The sequence below is a fragment of the Danio rerio genome, chromosome 20 (genome assembly GCF_049306965.1).
Source record: "Danio rerio strain Tuebingen ecotype United States chromosome 20, GRCz12tu, whole genome shotgun sequence".
Lineage (NCBI taxonomy): Eukaryota > Metazoa > Chordata > Actinopteri > Cypriniformes > Danionidae > Danio > Danio rerio.
The window spans coordinates 37,991,966-38,013,871 of record NC_133195.1 but is presented as its reverse complement, the minus strand read 5'-3'; the positions used below and the strand labels follow the sequence as shown (position 1 = coordinate 38,013,871).

Here is a 21,906-nt window from a genome sequence, read left to right as displayed (position 1 = left end):
TGCAATTAATCGAAATCGAATCGCAATTTGGAACGTTGCAATTATATAATCGCATGTAACTGCAATATAAAATATATATGTGTATATATAAACAAAAATAACGAATAACAACTGAGGTGACGTGCTTCAAAACAAATCCACTATGCATCTGAAAATTAAACACGCTAGACTTTCTGCAATGGTGTCGTGAGGGTTCGCATACATGATATCGGTTGTCGTGAACTATGCCATTACACAAGAAGAAACGATCTTGTCACGACGCCCATTTGTCGCTTACGACTCCCCACAACAACCTACACCAAGGAAATTTTTAAGAGCAGAACTGTTGCCACGACTTACAGATTATTGAGCTGAAGCTTGAATTACATTAAAATCAGCTTGGATTAAATCATAAATCAAATCGCAATATCTAAAAAAAAATAATAATAAAATAAATCGCCCAAATCGCACAGCCCTAGTTTAGAGATAATTGAACCAAAATTTTTAATTCTGCCTTTTTTTAACCCACCCTTCATTTTCAGGAAGATGTTTTGAAGAATGCTGGTTGCTGGCACCCATTAAGTTACTTTGGAAGTCAATGGTGGCTGGCAGTTCAACAGAAAAAAAAGAAACTATTTAAAGGATTTTTTTCTTTTTGTTTTTTGGTGAACTAGCCCTTTAATGCAAGGGTGCCCTACCCTGTTATTGGAGTTCCTGCAGAGTTTAGCTGTAACGTTGATCAAACACACCTGTCTTTAATTAGTAAGCACTCCATTAGATCCTACTCAGTTGGTTTAGTTGAGTTTGATCAGGGTTGGAGCAAAACTCTGCAGGAAGGTAGGTCTCTAGGAACAGGGTTGAGCACCCCTGCTTTAATGCTTGGCATTCCACATATTACCAACAATAATCTGGACTATAAACTCTAGGGGGCAGCAGTGACCCGACAAAAACATCTAACAGCTTCCGAATTACATCACTCCTGTAATGGTGAGCCAAACATAATCACCTATTGATTTTTGAATTTAACCAAGTCTGATTGCTCCAAGGTCTTCGAAGACACTTCCATTCAACACAAATCTGTGCAAAACAACCAATCATAGCACAAAGCAGTGTGCAAGGTAAGAATATAAAGTGCTTTTGTTTTTTTTGTTTTTACCTCAAACAGAAGCAAACTCCTCCACAGCCTATTCGCTCTCTCTCATCTGTAACGGATTCACGTGCTCATTCAAGTTTCACTGATTTGCCTTTTATTATTTTGTATTCACAATGCTTCAAAGGTTAATTGACGGAGTTTCAGATAAATGAACAATCAGTTCTCATCATCAGCAACATTCGTCCTAACAGATGCTTTTTTGGGGGGATGTCGCCACCATGGAAATGTCAATGATTAAAAACCCAGCTATACAAAATATTCCTCTTCTTTGATTAAACACAGATTTACATCTAACGTTAGTTCTGGGGTCGCGGTGCATGTCATGATGGAGATGTTCACAGTTACTGATGAGGTAAGTGACCGTGGCCTGTGTTAACAGCCACCTACACCTCGCTCTGTCTCCGGATTCTGGTGGAGAGGCTGTTGATGTGACCCGAGCGACCTGACCGGCCCGTTAAACTCAGGTACTGGCGCAGGAGCTGACTCACGCGCTTTTGGTTGTTCCACTTACGGGCAGACTTTCTGATCCCTATGAAGCCTCCGTAGCGCTTCTGCAAAGGCCTTCCGGAGCTCACCAGCTTACGTAAACCGTGACGACCTTTCATGAAGCCCCCGAATCGTTTGGACACGCTTACGGCTGCGTCGTCGCTCTTCTCGTCTCCTAAATCATCCTGGTCTTCCTGTGTCCGCGGGTCGAGGTCTGGGTCATATGAAGCCGTGAGTTTCTCCAGCTCTTCTGAAGGCTGCAGAGCGTGTCGAAAGCGCTCTAAAGCCTCCGTGTATTCGACACCGTTGTCATTCTCTATGCTGACTGTAGCCACAGGCTCCGCTTCATCATCCGAGCGCTTTGATGTTTCCTCGTCCTGCAAGGGCAGTGGGAGATGCTTCAAACCCGCTGCTTGGTAACACAGATCCCAGGTCAGTGCCGGAGACGCCTGTGCTTCACATTCCAGGATACACACCTGCAAAACAAAAATTTTTTGGGGGTGATGGCATGAAGTAAATCTTTGTTTACTTTTTAAAGTGAAAGATAATGCCAAAGGCAAATTTTCAGCAGTCATGTCTTGAGTCTTCAGTGTTCTGTGATCATTTGGAAATCACTGTATGATAAGTAAGGGAGAGCAGTTACCATTTATCATTAAAAAAACTAAATTCTATAACATAATGTTTTAAAGAAACGATTTTAAACAATTATTCATTCATTTTCTTTTTCGACTTAGTCCCTTTATTCTTCAGCGGTCGCCACAGTAGAATAACCCACCAACTCATCCAGCTTATGATTTACACAGCGGATGCTCTTCCAGCTGCAACCCAGTACTAGGAAACAGCCATACACTCATTCACACACATACACTACGGCCTATTTAGCTTATTCAATTCACCTATAGTGCATGTCTTTGGACTGTGGGGGAAACCGGAGCACCAGCAGGAAACCCATGCCAACACGGGGAGAAAAACTCCACACAAAAATGCCTACTGACCCAGCCGAGGCTCGAATCAGCGACCTTCTTGCTGTACGGCTACAGTGCTACCCACTGTGTGGTCCTGGATATCCTGGTAGATAGATAGATGACCACAATATATGTGTGTGTCTTATTAGGAAAACAGTCTTTTTTCGCTATTTGGTAGATTTTATGAAATTTTTTTTTTTTTTTTTTTTTGAATTTGCCCTTTGTAATAAAAAGTACATATAAAAAAATCCTAATGGCACAATGCTGCATGCAAGCCATCTTACCAGTGCAATGAGATGTGAAATGATATGTGGCATTGGTGCAAGAAATGATATGATAATTGACTGACTAGAATGGGATAAAAACCTTCATTTTGTATGTGATCAGCAGAGCTCAGCTGTAGACAAATGCATGTTCTTTCTAAAGATGCCCTCTTTAAAGAGGATTATCTAGAAAGCAAGCCTGTTTTATGATCTCGCATTAATAGGGAGAAAACTAATCATAAAGCGTGTAGCAGCATAGAACATTCAAGTGAAACAAGAAGTTGCATGCATGGAAAGTATTTGGCCTTGCAAATGAAATGTTGATGCCAAATGGGAAAAAATTAATGGCAGCCTAAAGACGCCTCTCATATGGAGAATGAAGTCACATGCACTGCTCAGGTGTGAGTTTTTCACAAATTTCAACAGTGTGAAAATCTTCATGTTTCTGTGGGTCTCATCTATGCAAACTGAATTTTATTTTGTATTTTCTATTGGATTCAAGTCAGGTGATTGGTTGGGCCATTCTACGGCTTGATTTTCTTGCTCTGAAAGCATTTGAAAGTTTACTTGGCTGTGGTTTGAATCATAGTCTTGCTGAAATGTCCACCCTAGTTTCATCTTCATCTTCCTGGTAATGTGGATGTTAAACTGAAGCAGCTAATATTCATTTACAATAACAAAGGGCAGAGGGTTGCTGAAGAACCACTATGAGATTCGTCTTTCTACACTTCCTTATCTTTATGTGTTTAATACATTTCCCTGCGTCATTTCATTATATTACACATAACTTAAATTGTAAACTAATTAGATTTGTTTTATTTTTATATATGGATTTTTTGGGTTGCTATCAACATCTGGTAAAAAATTTAACTCAACGTCACCTTTAAAAATATGTTTTCTGAGAAAAATGGACATTTTTCCATGGTGCATATACATTGGATTAGTAGGTACTGAAGCCAAATCTGGAGCTAATCTAAAAAAATAACTTACTATAACAGTCCATATATTAGTAGCCCGAAGATATATATTTTAAGGAAAATGTAAAAATTAAAATACAAAAGTGGAAAAAAAAGAAGAAAAAAACATTTAAAACTTTGTTTTGTAATATTTTTGCAATAATTCACATGCCTGCTTAAATGTATGATCTATCTATTTCTAAAGATGTTTGGTGACTAAAATATTTTAATAAATATATCTGTTCAATAAATCTGCTTTGTTTAAATGCGCCAAAATATATGACCTATATTCACTGAGAAATGGATAAAAATATTATTTTCAAATGGGGTGAACTTGTTTATGCTAAGCACTGTATATTAAGATTTTCATATGTTTCTGTATGGCTGCGTACTGTATGTGAGTGTTAATACTGACTATGCATGAATCTGTTGATGAATGTTCAAGGTTCTGACAACATTGTGGTGTCAGAGGAAAATCTTGCCCACTGGGACTCACCAAATGTCAATCACAACATCAGCAGCTGATGACACAATGGCAGCCAATTACAGGCAGACATAACCCAATCACCGCAGTCACAGCTGTTTGCTCTGCAAAGCCATTAGCAACTTCATTACAGCCACTATTGTGACAGTGACCAACTTTGACATAGTTGATCTGTTGTAGTTTGCTAATCCAGTCCTGCTGCAAAACATGCTGTAGACATCTTTTAATGTATTGCAGTTGTGAACACTCCATTCATGTGTTCTTGTTATGAATTTGATTTCAAGACCATGAATGGGAATCTACTTGTTTAATCTGACAGTTTCTTGCTCCATACACTTCTTCAGATGCAAACAAATGGCACTGATATCTGTTTACACTGCACAGTAATACTATTGAGAAAAATGATTTTAATGTTTAAATTGACGATTAATCTCAGAAAGTCAGTCAACATTTATATTTTTCAACTTTTATGAATTGTTTAAATATTGCTGTCTGGGATACCAAAAATACAGAGACGACTAAGTCGACATTTCTGTGATAAAAGTTGCTGCTGCTAGCTAATGTAGCTGACAAATTTTGCAGTTCGCTGTGTTGCACAGTTTAAGCTTGGTAAACTCTGACCTGTAAAATCGCATCATGTGACTGTGTGAGACCAATCGAAGATAACCTCAGTGTACAGAAATAGAAAATATGGACCAATCGCTCTTTTTTTTTAAAATGTCTAATCATCTTGGTCAATACTGCCTCATTTTGCAGCGCTGTATGCATGTAATTTTGCATCCTCAAACTCTAGCGTGACTGCGGCATCTGACTGTGTCTGTAACTTTATTTACACAGGACGCATCTTTGTGTTTAAAAATGTGAGACTCAGCACTAGGAAACGTTTTTGTTTTTTAAAGAGCCTTCTATGTCAGATTGCCATCTAATAACACAGTTGTCATGCCAGCTTGCTACTGTAAACAGAAGCTCACAATGCTTGCCCTGCATATGAGTTTTTCTGATTGGTCCTCTGGATCTACAAATATCTGTGGGTCAGAATAGTGGCAGATTGAAAATGAAACCAAAAATAATGTCTTCTGCTAATGAGGGAGACATTGGGCTCTATTTTAACGATCTTAGCGCAAAGTCAAAAGCACAGGGCTCAAAAGCATTGTGTGTCAGAATCCACTTTTGCTATTTTAAGGACGGAAAAATCCACTTTGCGCCACAGCGCATGGTCTAACAGGGTTAAGCTTATTCTCCTAATGAGTTATAGGTGTGTTTTGAGAATAAACCAATCTCCCATTCCTTTTAAGAGTCAGTTGCGTGGCGCTATAGCACATTTACTATTTACATGACGGACTTATAAGTGGACTGAACTGAGCGCTTCACTTGCAAGAAAACAGTTAAACAGAGCATCTGCAGCGCGAGATTAAGTGATGAGCCTCCTTATTCTTTACTTTCACTTTTACTCTCTTCCGTGGATAAGGAAACGTGTTGTACGCACAGACATCTATTAGCCTACATAATTATTTTGTTTGTTAAGCACAAAGATTTGTTTCAAAACTATTTCTAAATTCAGTTCTAATTTCCAGCAAACAAATAAATGAACAATAATAATGAAGGGTAGTCAAAAACTGAGTTATATCCAAACACACATGCTGTGCCCCATATGGCGGTGGTTTTTATATTTATGTAGAAATTAAACATTTTTGTAATATTTTAATCCTTTAATTATTTTTCATCTGTAAAGATATTTGTTTATTGCTGTATATCCTATTGTGTATTAAGCAATGTGTAAGGGAGGCGCACAACTTATGCACTCTGCGCTGGACTTTAGACCTCCTCTCTGCGCTATGGAGCAGTCTATTTTAGATCCTCAAAATAGCAACGAGCCAGCAATGCACTATAACGCACCTCCTTTTTTAGACTAGAACACATATGGGCAAACATATGAGCGCAAATGCATTTGCTATTTAAACAGCGTGGTGCTACACGTCAAAATGACACTTACGTCAAGCTGAAACTAGCAAACAACAATTGCGTCCCGCCTTGTGCCGGGTGTATGATAGGGCCCATTGTCACTAATGGGCAGAGCTTTCCCCCTCTGATGACACATACAAAGGGAGAATGTCAATCAAAGTGTTTTTTCTGTTTTTATAAAGTGTGATTATAAAAATAGAATGAATTAATTTTTACCATTAGAGGCTACCTATATTCACACACTCTACCCTCACATCTGTGATTAAACCACTTATAATAGTGATTTTGCATAATAGGTCTCCTTTAACTTCCATCAAGAAAAAATAGCACATTGGAAAGGGAAAATACATTCTGTGAGAAAAGCTGCTTTGTTGTTCATATCAAAATCACATGGTCTGTACAGCACTTCATGTACTTGTAGCAAACTAATGGTAAGAGGGGCATGGCTAAGGGCCATCACATAGAAGCAAATAGTCACATTAGATTGAAGATTACAAAACAAACGGTGGATTAACTTGCACAGAATAATTGTTCACCTTTAAACATTGAAGACAGACATTGAAGGGGGGTCGCTTGGTGATTTGCAAAAATCTAATTCATTTTATTAAACTAATAGAATTAACCTACAGAAGAAAATCATAGTTACATTAAAAAAATGCAAATAAAATCATCAATCATCAAACCATCAATCTTTCATTTTTTGCGACCCCTGTGGTGATTATGTTATATTAAAGACACAGCAATAGCGTCAGATGCAGCAGATTGATTTTATAGCACCAGGTTAAACTTATGACCCCTTTACGGCACTCACATACATTAAAAATCATTTCAGGCCACACCTAAACATGGAGGATGGTCTCTGAGAAGTGTTCTTCAAAGATAAATGATGAAGAGACTTGGCCTATTGGTATGTGTGCGCCGTTGTGTGCAAGGTTTATATATTTATAACCACCTCTGAGGGATTCGAGAAAGTTTGGGAACTCCTGATGTAAAGAATAACAATGTGACTAGCAAAATAAACATTTTGATTTCCACATGAATTTTTAAGTCAATTAGTCTGTGCAACCTATAGTGAACACTATGATATTGTAAAACATGTACGTTATTATGACAAAACAGTGAAAAAAAACAGTGGTCAAAAATGACTATTGAAATCTTCTCAATTTAAATGACGAAACCTTTTTTAATTAGTTAGACCTACCAGTGTATTAAAAGCTTGGTGTTCAGGCAGGATGAGTCCACAGGTTAAGCAGTCCCCTTGGCAGTCGCTGTGACTTGAAGCGCACAAGCATAAGAGCAGCAGGGTCCAAAATGGAGTCTTCATGACTTCTTCACAGAACAAAGGAATGAGGCAGGAACTTCAGATCAGACACTGGGCTCTCTGATGAAGGAGAGACAAGAACAGAGGGATCTGATTAGTAATCAACTCAAGCATAAAACTAGTGCAATTTACATTTTGTTTCCTGTAAATGATCTAGTGAAGAACAACCAAATGATTCTCCAGATTCAATAAGCACTTTGAAGTGGCTAAAACAGTGAAAGTTCAGGAAGTAATGGAAGCTCTTCCAAGACATATTCTGAAAAACTCTTTTGCTAAGCAATTTGGCTCCAGGATTCCAATTTAGTCATGTTTGCCCCTTGGCTGCTTCTTCGTACTCATTTTATGGCTCCAGTTCCAGGGTTTTCAACCAAGGTGTAAAAAGCTACTCTAGTGGCTCTGCTAAGATGATTCTAACATTTATATGACATTTCTTTAAATGTATATATACAATATTATATGTTTGGGATTAATAAGGTAGCTTTAAGTGATTTTGAAAGTCTCTTCTTCTCTCCAGGTCTGAATGTTATTTGAACAGTTTAAACAGCTATATTGAGAAAAATCATTTCACTTTCATTCATTTTCCTTCAGCTAAGTCTCTATTTCAGAGGCCGCCACAGCGGAATGATCTGCCAACTATTCCAGCATGTTTTATGCATCTGAAGTCCTTCCAGCCGCAACCCACTATTGGGAAACACCCACAAACCCTCACATTCACACACTCACTCATACACAATGACCAATTTAGTTTATTCAATTCACCTGTACCGCATGTCTTTGGACTGTGGGGAAAACTGGAGCACTCGGAGGAAACCCACGCCTGGAGAACATGCAAACTCCACACTGAAATGCCAACTGACCAAGTCGGTACTCTCTTGCTGTGAGGCGACAGTGCTAATCACTGAGCCACCATGCTGCCACCAATTTTGCTTTCAAATTTATTTAAAATAACTGTCTTCTATGTCAGGGGTTCCCAAACTTTTCAGCTTGCGACCCCCAAAATAACAATGCCAGTGACTCGCGACCCCCAATATCCTCTGAGGTGGTTATAAATACAGAAACCTTGCATGCAATGGCGCACACACACCAATAAACCAAAGTCTATTCTTCATTTTATTTTTTTTTTTTTTAAATGTATGTCGGTGCTTTAAATGTGCCAGAAAGTTTAACCTGGTCTTATAAAATCAATCTGCTGCATCTGACGCTATTACTGAGTCTTTAATATAATGTTATTACCCGAGGGGTCGCAATCCAATAGAACTAGTAACTATAAGCTTATAAAGTTACTATTTACAGAAGTGTATATAGTAACTGTAAACGACAATTTTTTTAATAGGTTATGGATTAAAATGTTAATTCTTATGGTTTAATAAAAATAAATAGATTTTTGGAAATCACCAGGCGACCCCCCCTTCATTGTCCCGCGACCCCTCTGGATGTTCCGACCCCCACTTTGAGAACCACTGTTCTATGTGAACGTTTTTTTAAATGTCATTCATTCATTAATTTATTCATTTTCTTTTGGGCTTAGTCCCTTTATTAATCAGGGGTTGCTACAGCAGAATGAACCACCAACTTATCCAGCTGCAACCCATCACTGGGAAACACCCATACACTATCATTCACACACATACGCTACAGACAATTTTAGCTTATCCAACTCACCTATACCGCATGTCTTTGGACTTGTGGGGGAAACTGGAGCACCCGAAGAAAACCCACGCCAACACGGGGAGAACATTCAAACTCTCCACAGAAATGCCGACTGACCCAGCCAAGGCTGGAACCAGTGACCTTCTTGCTGTGAGGCGAGTTCGCTCGCTACCCACTGCACTACTGTGCTGCTAAAATGTCATTTATTTATACATTGTTTGTGTCTTTTATTCATACATAAATATAATTTAATGTCATTAAGCTGAATTTTAAGCATCATTAATTAAATCTTCATTGCCACATGAACCCCCAAAAATTTATTTTATTGAATTATTTGCTTTAAGTAAACTATGATTTCTGACTACACTGCTTTTTAAATGATTGAAGTCATGTTTTATTAAATTAGCAAGAATGCATTAAGTTTAACAAAAAAAAAAAAGTTAAATGTTGCAAATATGATTCTGCTCTTTTGTACTTTCTAGTCATAGAATCAGAGTTGTACACAGACATTTTAAGCAGCACGGCATTCAACATTGATGATAATAATAATTTTTTTGCCTCACAGCAAAAAGGTCGCTGGTTTGAGTCCCAGGTGGGCCAGTTGGCATTTCTGTGTGGAGTTTGTTCTCTGCGTGTTGGCGTTGGGTTTCCTACGGTTTCCCCCACAATCAAAGACATGCGCTATAGGTGAATTGGTTAAACTAAATTGGCCGTAATGCATGAGTGTGTTTGTCAATGTGAGTGTGTATGGGCATTTCCCAGTAGAAAGGTATCCACTGTGTAAAACATATGCTGTAATAGTTGGTGGTTTGTTCGGCTGTGGCAAATAAGGAACTAAGCCGAAGGAAAATTAATAAATGTTTCTTGAACACCAAATAGGAAGGTAAACATCTGAATGAACATTAAGCTAATTATCTAAGCAAGTAACATTCCAACTAGAAAATAACGATCCCAAAAGGGAAAATCACAAAACAATGTCTATGAAGAGCCAAAAATTGTTCCCTGAAAATCCTACTAGTGAACAGTTCTTGAAAAGCATGTTTTTCCTCATTACAGTAGGTAAGGTAGTGTAATTTGTTGATCCTGGTGGCTGCTCTAAAGCTCCTTATTTCACAAGGACATTCACATGTTTGAATGTGAACATCAGAAGTCAATCTGTAGCTAATCAGCTCTAGAAACATGTTTTCCACCCTTGCCAGCAATCACCTTAACGAATTCCTGCTAATCCCAGATATTGAGACTGATAACCTGGTATTTTAAGGATAAACCCAAACATGGGTCCAGTTTTCCTCGAAGATAAACACATGTCTCCCTGGAGATAAGATCACTTGATGACAATGACAATGAATCCTCAAAGTGACTCAAATTCACACATGAAAGTCTAACATAATGATGTGGATCACCACCACTGAAACATGTCAAAATTTGGAAGCCACCATCTGTTTTTTTTTCTTTCCCCCACACATACTGAAGTTCATTAAGGAAACTCATCATAGGCCCTAATTAATGTCTGAATTAGTGTGTGTGTGTGTGTGTGGCGTAATGAGAAGGAAATGAGTGCGGGAGAGAAAGAGCGGGAATGCAGTTTCCATCAAACTCTGACTCACGCACTGCGCCAGCACACATTAGTCACGACTGCATTAGGAGAGAAACGCACATATGAGCGCACCTCTAAAAGCTTTCTTTGATGAAAGCCAACAAAATTCTTTAGCCCAACTCCAAAGCAGTGATGAAAAGTTGACAATAAAAGCATCTTGAGATGTCTGTGCTCAATGAACAAGAAGACTGCATATAATTACAGACCTTTGCACGGACATGGGTATCCAGAGCACTCTAAAAGAAAAGGGATGCCAAAAAAAAGAAAAGTTTCCGGCCAATTAAATCCATTGCATCGTTAATACAGTTCAATTTGGAAAGTGATTTGATGGTACTTTTTTTATGATCATCCCCTGCTATAATCTCTTATTAAAAGTCTTTTTCCGAGATAATGGAAAACACGAGAACAGCTGGAGGGAAAGTGCGAAAGCATCGACCGTCATCTGCAGTACTGATATACTGAGAATGTGTTATTTTGCAGAGAGAATGAGAGTAAATTGTCTTTCTTGATACAATCTTTAACATGCCATGAAACGTGAGAGAGACCCTCATCCTAAAAAATGTAAAAGGAATCTACTGAAGTGCCCAGAATCACTTTTGGCCACTTCAGTAGATCTGTTTTACATTTTTAGGATGAGGGTTCCTCTCACGAGTCACGACAATGATTACATTTGGAGGAAAGTCCAACACAATCTCACGGCAATTTGTAAATTTTTGATTTAGTGGGTAATTCGTATGAATTTAGTTTGAATTTGCTTATCCCAGAATGACGGTTGGGTTTTATATTCTACCCCGCCTTTTTAAAAACATATTGATGTTTTGTTGATGTAGATTTTCTAAGAATATTCTGGAGTTGTGCTTAAGAGTGTAAAACCTCTGGTCTCTGCAGTTTAATTGTTTCCTTCGTAAGATATGTGCAGAATAAAAGCTGCTAAACAAATACAAGGGAGAATGAAATATTGATAACTTATCTGAAGTCACTGTATATTTTATTTCTTGTGAGTGAATAAATAAATATTTGTAATAAGTATTTCTTTTCTTTCCAGATTTTCCAGAGTTTTATTTTCCCAACACACATCATCATACAACATCATACGATGTTAATATTAGGTTAGATTTAGGTCATGACGTCAGGTGACCAAAATTCAATGTCTAGCCTGTGTCTAAGGACAACATTATTTTGACATCCAAATAGCGACGTCAAATGATGTTGATATTTAGTTGATTTTGTGTTGGAAAGTGACCAAAATCTGATAGATGTCATAGTAGTAATGTCCACACAACATCAAGGTGTAAAACAATTCAACGCTGACATTTGGTTAATTTTAGGTTAATTTTAGGTTGATTTTAGGTTGGACATTGGCCCGATGTTGGGTTCTAACGTCAACCTGAATTTCATTTCCAACATCACCACGACGTTGGGGTACAACGTCAATATGACATCATATTGACAACCTGTGTGTGGAGGGTTTAATTGACATCCTGCAGGATTTAATTTAACTTGTAGGATTTTTTAAATCAAATATTGTTCAAGGCCCAATCTAGAAATCACAGTATATAGCTTTTTATCCAAAGACTCAATTTATACTGTGTATAATAAGTGTTATAAATGGGTTTAAACTTCATATTCAGCCTTTTTTTCAGTTTTATCATTTATTTTAACCTAACTGCATTATTATTTTCAGTCTAATAAGTAATTTTTGTTAGATTTACTTCAATTATTTATTTATTTGTTATTTAGTATTTGTTTAAATTTAATTTAATCATATGTGTTTTATTTAATATTTTTTAAATAATCTAAATCTTATTTCTAGTTATTTGTTTGTTTATATGTTAAACTAAAGTGTATTATTTATATATTTCATATTTTATTAATTTTATTCAAACTATTTATTAATATTATTATTCATTCATATATTTTCCTTCAGCATAGTCTCTGTTTTAGAGGTCGCCACAGCAAAATGAACAACCAACTATTTCGCCATATGTTTAACACAGCGGATGCCGTTCCAGCTGCAACCCAGTATTGGAAAACACCCATACACACTCATTCACACACACACACACTCTTACACAACAGACAATTTAGTTCATCCAGTTTACTTATAGAGCATTCTTTGGACTGTTCCTCCGGAGTACCCGGAGACAACCCATATGAACGGGGAAAACATGCAAACTTTACATAGAAATACAAACTGGCCCAGCCAGGACTCAAGCCAGCAACCTTTTTGCGGTGAGGCGAGCACTGAGCCACCGTGCTGCCTATTAATATTATTAACATTTTATAAATCAATCAACTTTATTTATATAGTACCTTTCTACATCAGGTTTCCCAAGGTGCTGTATGCTTCCACCCCAGCTGCCCCTCCCCCCCAACCATTTCTCAGACCCCTAGCACTCTCTTGTCACCCCAATCAGTAAACTACCTGGACCCTGTTTGAAATATTATATATTACATATGCTATATTACATATGATTACACATGCCAAACGTAGGCCTCTTTCCTCTGTAAAACACAATATATATATATATATATATTTTTTTTTTTTGCGCTGTTGACTTTCACTGCATGGATTAAAACGGTTCACAATGACATGCTGCTACTGAGTAAATGTGAATTGTGAGCCCAAACATGTTTCCTCACAGAGAGGATGCTCTGTCCATGCTTTGACTAATCTATGGGAATGTGACTAATCTGATTTGACCAGCCTGCTCGCCCTCTCTTACAGCCACCTGATCGTATCTCCTCCACGGTAAACACCAAACCCTATTCTCATTCTGTCCTTGCGCCATTCCTGAAACACAAACGCCTCAACTGAGTCACCCCCAGATTCTGTGAAATCAAGTCTGCAAGCTTTTCTTCAGCTTTGGCTGTTTTTTGTTCCCCCGTTTCCATTCTTGCCAGCCAACTGTGTCATGACATGTCAAGAATCGGCAAATAACAATTACTTTTGTTTGTTTGTTCCACAGCAGATGGAGGAAGGAGCAACATGACCTCGTTCACATTTCTCATCCACATTAATACTATACGACGAATGCACTTCATCTCGGATTTATTACGCAGTAAATGATAGCTCACCTGTTTGCTACATCTAGCTCTTTTTTCCCCCTTTCCTTCGCAAGAAGCATCGTATCAAAATAATCTAAGCTCTTCTCATTGTCATAACCATTTCCGTTGAGGAATAGGGGGATTCGCATGGTTACTTTAATTGAGAGCACAGCAACTGCCAGAGGGCTGAGAGTCTGCGGTCCCGTTACAGATGATCATGGTTCCCCTCCACACACACACTGGCAGCAATCATTGCATTATCCTCCCCGTGGCCATGACAATGAGCACAGAATTTACCATAAAGAGAAGGGGGAGGGAGCGAAAAAGTTTCTCTCTTTATTTCTGAAAGACTATAGGCATGCAATTTCAATTGGCGAGAAGAAAATAAGATAAAAGCCACCGTCACCTCCACTTAAATGTAAAAGCAAAGGTGAAGGTAAACTGGCAGATTGCATACATTACACGCTGTGACTCATGGAAAGTCACAATTTCAATTGCAATGTCTGCAATTTCAAGGCAAATATCTAAACAAGGCAAGCTTCAGGAAAAGAGAAAATGGATTGTTCACCCTAATGTGAGATTTTAACTCTAAAGTGGTCCCAAACCTTTTCACAAAAGAAGATATTTTGAAAAAATTTAGTAACCATTGACGTCCATGGAAAAACAAATACTGTGGATGTAAATGGTAACTGGTTTCTAACAATTTTCAAAATATCTTTTGTGTTCAGCAGAAACAAAGAAAGTCAAGGATTCAAGAGAAGGGTGAGAAAATGATCAGTTTTGGGTGAACTGACCCTTTAGAGTCCACATAAGAATGCAGTTTTTTGGATGGCTACACTCAAAATAATTATTCTGCTGCTTGTTCAAACTACTTACATAAAATTAACTTAAACAACACAATTATTGAGGTATTATTTGGACAATTTATTTGTTTTATGTTCAATCGACTTAAATTTAAGTTACCTTAATCGATTTGTGTTGGAACAACCTGAATGAATTGTGTGGAAACCTGCATTTTTTATGAGTATGGTAAAAACTTTGATGCATTTAGTGAGTTCAAGAGCATCTGAAATAAGTAAATGAGTCAAATTACAATCATTTAGGTGTCATGATTATGCATACTTACAAATAGTTTGACAACTGAACATCAGGTATGGAGGTTTGACCTTATACGAGTTCTATCTGAGCGATCTCTTTATCCTGTAAAGTTGTTTTTTAATCATTGCAATTAATATTGAAAATGTTGCTCGAGCTTAAATGTTGCAAATTCATTGAGAGCATTAACTGATTTAATAGATTTACTCTTCCCTGTGTAAGAGAGAACAACTCTAATTGATAGATGTATGTAATTATGCATGCAACACTTCTGCTCTAATGGATTTTAGGGTAAAAATCAATTTAACATGGCGCAGGTAATTAATCTGAGCAAAACTAGTCTCTCCCTAATGCAGTACAAAATTTTGAAATAATTGCAGTAAATTAGACAAGCGGCTTTAAATTTATAGTGGACTGTTGCATGAATTTATGATGGGAGGCATAATCTGTGCAATTTGGATGATTTATTTAGACTTGGTGTATGTCTTATGTTAGCCGTTTTTGCAAACATCTAGTTATTCGGTCACACTTTATGACATTCATTAGTTACTTTATTTACTAACATAATTCAATAATGAACATTACTTGTAGAGCATTTATAAATCATAGTTCAGCATTTACTAATGCATTATTAACATCCAAATTCATGCTTGTTAACATTAATGCACTGTCAGTTAACATGAACTAATGATGAATAACTGTATTTTCATTAACTAACATGAACATATGCTTTAATAAATGTTTTGTACGTTGTTCGTTCATGTTAGTAAATTCATTAAGTAACATTAACTAATACAACCTAATTGTAATGTGTTATTCTCTGAATAAATACACTAATTAAATTATATGAATGACGCATTTGAGATATTCTGATTGCTTTAAAAGAGTCAGAGTTGTCATTGGGAATATGAAAATAGTGATGATAAACATCTGAAAGAAAATATAAATCAAATACATCTAATTTATATAGATATATGGTATTCTCTTATACTGTTATTCTGTTATTCTCCTTAATGTAGGGCAAATAATTTACATTTGAAATATTAAAAATATTAAAAATTAAAATTATAAAAAAAAAAAAAACTTTTTGTCTCAGGATTAACAGCTGCAAAGGAAACAATCATTATTCCTGGTTCCCTCCTAATATCCTGTCAATTCAGTATACTATTTTATAGACATTGTTTGGTTAGAACAGTTCACTGCCTTAATTAACAGAACAAAAATTTGTTAAGATTGTTTAAATCTGGTGGTTCATTCTGGCGCTTAAATCTTTGATTAAGATGCCTTAAGATATAGGTGACAACACTATACACACTTTCACACTTTCTGTTTGATCTGTTTTACAATAACTTTCTTAGGCACGTTTTTTCCATTTATGTACTTCTCTGAAATTATGTATATAGTTTTTTTCTACCTTTTTTTTTTTTTACTTATTTACAGGTTTCTGTATGCATATATATATATGATTGTTATCAACCATGCTTTACACATTGAACCAAGTCAATGTTAAGGATTTCTGCTATTACCGTTGTTGATAATCATGTTTACTAAAAACACAATAAAGTTTGTCAAAAAAATTTTATTGATTACAAAATGTTAACTAATTAAGCTACTATTTGACTATAATTTTTATTTGCATTGCTGCACAACACATTGTGTATTTTATAAAATATAAATAAATAATTAACACACATTCGCATTGATCACAATCATTTTACCTGTCTTCTTACAATCGATGATATTTAATAAGCATAAATTGACTGTCACTAAAGAAACAGGAATATTAGTATAAATGAGTCGCACACTTGTTGCACTTCTGTTTGTCAGGCAGCAATTATAGACATAATCAAACTGAAAAAAATATGCACAAAATGCTCTGTTAGTAATTAGAGGGAGTCTAAGAGGATGCATTGTATTAAATCTAGCTTAATTACAGCTACAAAATTTACTAGCCAAAATATATCACTCTTCCCTCTTGACTGACTTCAAAACCCAGTGCACACATTCGAGTTTCAGTCGTTAAAGCTTTTAATTAAATTTATTTGTATAGTACTGTCTAAAATGCGATCATTATATGCAATTTTAAATGAAATTGCTAAATTTGCATTGTGCAGTGTAAGCATCTATTGTAAGAAGGGTCAAATTTTAAGAGGACTTATACATTTGTATTCTAATCTTACACAAAAATTCTTCATTTAAAAAACATATATTTTTTCCTTTACTTATTTTTAACTTATTTTAATAAAACCTATAATCATTTTCAAAACTAAACTGTAAAAAACGTATCTACAAATACAGAAACTTAACAGAACTTTACAAGTAACAGAATAAAAAAGGTTCCTGCAACAACTGGGTTAATGTAGGTTAATTGGTAGCCATGAAGAGGAATAACAGGTAAAATCCATGAGTAATGGAAAAAAGACTGCTTAAAGAGCAGCACTAATTATTAAAACGTCACTGAGGGAATCAACACATTAATATTACCCCAATCACACTCCCATAAGAAAACAATGACTGTGTTGGCAACTGCTTTCATTTCTGCCAAGACAAATATTAACATTAAGAACCTAGCAATCTCAAAAACTCACAAAATATTTGACCCACTAACCTAATAAAACACCTATAATCTAGACTGTAAATACAAAAGGCATCAGAATGACACCTTTTTTTACCTGCCGTCGGTGATAAGGGGTCTCTCTGTCACTTTCAGTCTTGAGGTGTGGTGGATATGTCCAATCTTCAGCTTCTGGGTTTGTTCAACTGCTTGCCTGCTCCCTTTCTCTCCCCTCTTATAACGACACACCCCTTCCAGTGGTTCAGCCTCCCCAGTGTCTGTGGATGGGGCTACACCAAGGCAGGGTATTACAGGGTATTACGCACAACCTGGACAGCCATACAACCCTTAGTCAATGCTGACGTACAAGACACAACCAACGTCACCTCTTTCTCCACCCCAGAAGATATGACTTGAACTAAAAATACGCTTTGTTTAATTCCCATATACCCATACTTCTTGTAAGGAACTCAAAATCGATTGGTTTCATCCAGTAACATATTTACTGTATACATCCAAACATAGTTCCTATCAATTACGTAATGATCTGAAACTTGAATAAGGAGCCTTTAACAAGCTGAATGCAGGCCTGGGAGCGGCGCTCGCAAATTAAGCCCGAAATGCAATTTAGAGTTGAGCCGTGCATACAGAAGAAAAACAAAATCTCCCAGAGGCAAAGGGAAGTCTCGGTGGACGCTGACACTTCACATCCGCAACAAAGGGTTGTATATGAGGACAACACAAACTTGCCTGAAGGAAAGATGCTGAAAAGAGTTGACTTGTGCTACTAAGAATAAACTGAATTTTTTGTATAGCATTTAAGGTAATTGTATTTGATGTGTGTTCAAATTGTGGGTCATACCTCAGTCTTAAAACAGACTACATTAGTTCCTCCTCAACCTCACACCTCTTGGGAGTTTGAACTGGAAATTAAGTAGAAATGGCAGAAAGAGTTAGAGCATTTGGGGAAATTAAGTGTTCAAATTTTAATGTGATAATACCTTTTAAAAAATATGATCAAAAAACAAACAAGGCTTAATAAAATCAATATTCAAAATCTGTATAAACCAAATTTGCTTTTCCAGATCTAAATTACTGTTCTACATTACTGACATTTTCAAATTTACAATGTAATTGTGCATCCTGTTAGCTCATTTCAATTCGAATAAAAATGTTAATATTAAAACATGTTAACTGGTTACCAATAAGTTTACTAAACCTATTGTAATAGATCCAACACTGCATTTTATGTAGTTTTATAGTAAAATAAAACATAAACATCCCAGTATCCCCTACCTGAGATTTCACTTTGACGTTTTTCATTAAACAATATATTGCTGTTTCTTAGTTTTTGTGTGTATGTGTGTACCTGCAATAGTCACATTAGAAGATAAATATATTATTAAATATTATTATTTTTAAATTATTTAGACAATCCATAAAGCAATGTTTATTTATTTATTTTTGATTGTTGTTTATTAGAATTGACGCAGATGAAATGCATAGAACAAGACTTGATCATCCTGAACTAAGTTAATGAAATCTTTCCAAATAGAGCACATTCATTTCATCTGGTGAAATTGAATTCATATCACAATATATTGCAGCAAAACAAAATATCACAATGTCATGTTTTTCCAACATAGTGCAGCCCAAGTTTAATGTCACATTTTATTTTTTAAATAGTGTCTATTACATTATTTTAAATTTTTTTGTGATTAGATCTTAACTTCTTTACAATGGTTATTACCAGTGTTGGGGCTGTTAAATAACCGCATCACTTAAAAAAAAAAAGTCATAATATCTGAGTGAATAATATCTAATATCTTTTTTGATAATGTAATGCAGGTTCCTTTTTAGTTTAATTAATTAGCTTTTAAAAAATAAATTGCTAAATTAAAATGAATGCAGTCATAATGAATCACGCACTTAATAAGAGAATGTGCTCATTATTTTGAAAGCATCGAAGAAAAAGAAAAGGGGATTATCTCTATAGACGATGATATTACTTAAGACAAATAGTACAAATGTAGCAAACACATTGCTTAAAACTTTCAATAATCTGTATATACGACACATATAGCTCTGGGGTCAGGAAGTTCTCAGATAACATTATCTTAAAATATTTTTTATTTGTTTTTTTTAAGGGAAATATTTGTGTTATACAGTGTGTTGTTAATTGCAGAGCTCCTCTATTAAAAAATAAATAAATAAAAAAATTGTTCTAAAAGAGATCAAGCCTCAGCCGGGTCTGAAAAAGCATAATGTAACATAATGCATAACTAACTAAGTAACACATAGTTACTTTTTTGGGGAGTAACTCAATATTGTAATGCATTACTTTTAAAAAGTAACTTTCCAGATATTGAAGAAGCTCTTTGCTCACCTATACCTCTGACATCTCTTCCTTTCATTAACAATATGGGAAAATTACCCCCAGTGACAAGAACCTATGTTATCCACAACATTCTTCGGGCCTGGCAAGATGCAAAAAGGTTTTGTGGTTTCTCTGCTAAAATATCTATGCTAGCCCCTCTGTCCCCTAACCCAGATTTGCCACCTTCGCTTGGGAAATCTTTGTTTATAAAGTGGAAAGAACATGGTATATGTCAGTTCCGAGATCTGTTTATCAATGATACCCTTAAATCCTTCATAGACTTAAGGCAAGAGTTCAAGATACCAAGACAGGATTTTTATAAATATCTGCAAATTCGCCATTTGATAATTAGTCACGAAAAGAGAGGTCAACTATCCCTAAAGCTGTCCAATATAGAGGAGATTTTGGTGAACTCTGAATCTTTAAAAGGAAAAATCTCGGAGATATATTCTGCACTATTAGAATATTACAACTCTTCACTGGGATCACTCAAAAACGTGTGGCAAAGAGATTTGGGATATAATTTTAATGACGATCAGTGGGAGGCTATATGCCAGAATACTTTCATTCCCCTTTCCAATAACAGAATAACTGAACAAAATTATAAATTTATACATAGGATGTATCTGACCCCACTTCGTTTGAGCAAAATGTACCCTAATGTATCATCCAGGTGTCACAGATGTAAAGCCTATTTAGGATCAATCATGCATGTTTTTTGGGAATGCAAAAAGCTAAAATCTTTCTGGAAAGCAGTACAGGACTTTACAGCCAAAGCTTTGCAAGTTCCATTGGACAACACACCAACACTATACCTCTTTGGTACAGAACTGAACAAGACACTTGATCCTATTTCTATAAAGAGACTCGGCATCATCTCCTATCTAGCAAAAAAATGCATTTTGCTCAACTGGAACCAACAAAAACCTCCAACATTTGAACTCTTTATAAAACTCTTGAATGAAACAATGCCCTTGGAACAATATACATACTACTTAAAAAACAAAGGGGATGCCTTTCAAAAAATATGGATGCCTCTAATGATCCTCTGACTCTATGAACACATCTGATGTATTTTCACAATATGTGTGACCTTAATCACTGCATAACTTTGTGTATTATGTTTTATTTGTATTCTTTTTTGTATTTTGTTGGTATGTTTATTTATTTCTTTATTATTATTATTTTGAAATAATTTAATTATAGATTTTTTTTTCTCTTTGCCTTTTGCTGCTATATTTGTCTACTGATATATTTGTCTTTGCCCTTTTTTGTTTACGTTTGTATGTTCATTAAAACCAATATTAAAAAAAAAAAAAAAAAAAAAAAGTAACTTTCCCAAACACTGGTTTTTACAAATGTGCAAACGATAATTTAGTGCTTAATTAGATTGGTATATTAGCATTATCAGTTTATAATTTATAATAAAAACATCTTCTATTATCGTTACTTTTTAATTTACATATAATATTTTATGGTGCAGATCAGACAACCACAGCTGTTGTGAATTATTTACCATAAATTGCACAGATCTTTTTTTACTGTGTAGACCAGCACCAAACTAGCATAAATCAGCATACACCTGGTCTTTCCAACAGACACGTTACTTACAATCTTAGTTAATTAATATATTATAAGAATGCAAGTTATATAGAAAACACAGAGAACACGCACAAAAAATGCTTGAGCCAAAGCTTTCAGGAAAATTGAAATACTGTAACATTGTGTCCTAGCTGGTAATTACTTTGAATGACGCATAATAAATGTAAGTGGTTCAGCATTCGGAAAAGCCCGTTGGAAAAAGCCCAGTAGTTAATATAGGTCTGACAAAAAAGCACATTTTAATTAACAATAGCTTGCTTTGATCTCCCTAATCACGCCATTTCAGAGGCTGTTAAATAACATGGATTGGACACAAAAATAAACACCAATCCTGATTTGTAATTAATCTCTAAATGTGCATAGTGATCATCTATATAAAAAACCATGTGTCCTGCATTTGTGCCTCAGAGGAAA

At 35.7% G+C, this 21,906-nt stretch overlaps 1 protein-coding gene across 1 annotated transcript; it reads right to left on the bottom strand.

Moving 5' to 3' along the window:
• Positions 1 to 1,229: 1,229 nt before the first annotated feature.
• pnocb (prepronociceptin b) lies at positions 1,230 to 17,714 on the bottom strand. The gene is given in 3 exon segments (NM_001015044.1): positions 1,230 to 2,094; positions 7,450 to 7,629; positions 17,632 to 17,714. Coding segments are annotated over 2 exon segments (702 nt in total). The 5' UTR covers positions 7,573 to 7,629; positions 17,632 to 17,714; the 3' UTR covers positions 1,230 to 1,515.
• Between the last annotated feature and the right edge of the window lie 4,192 nt (positions 17,715 to 21,906).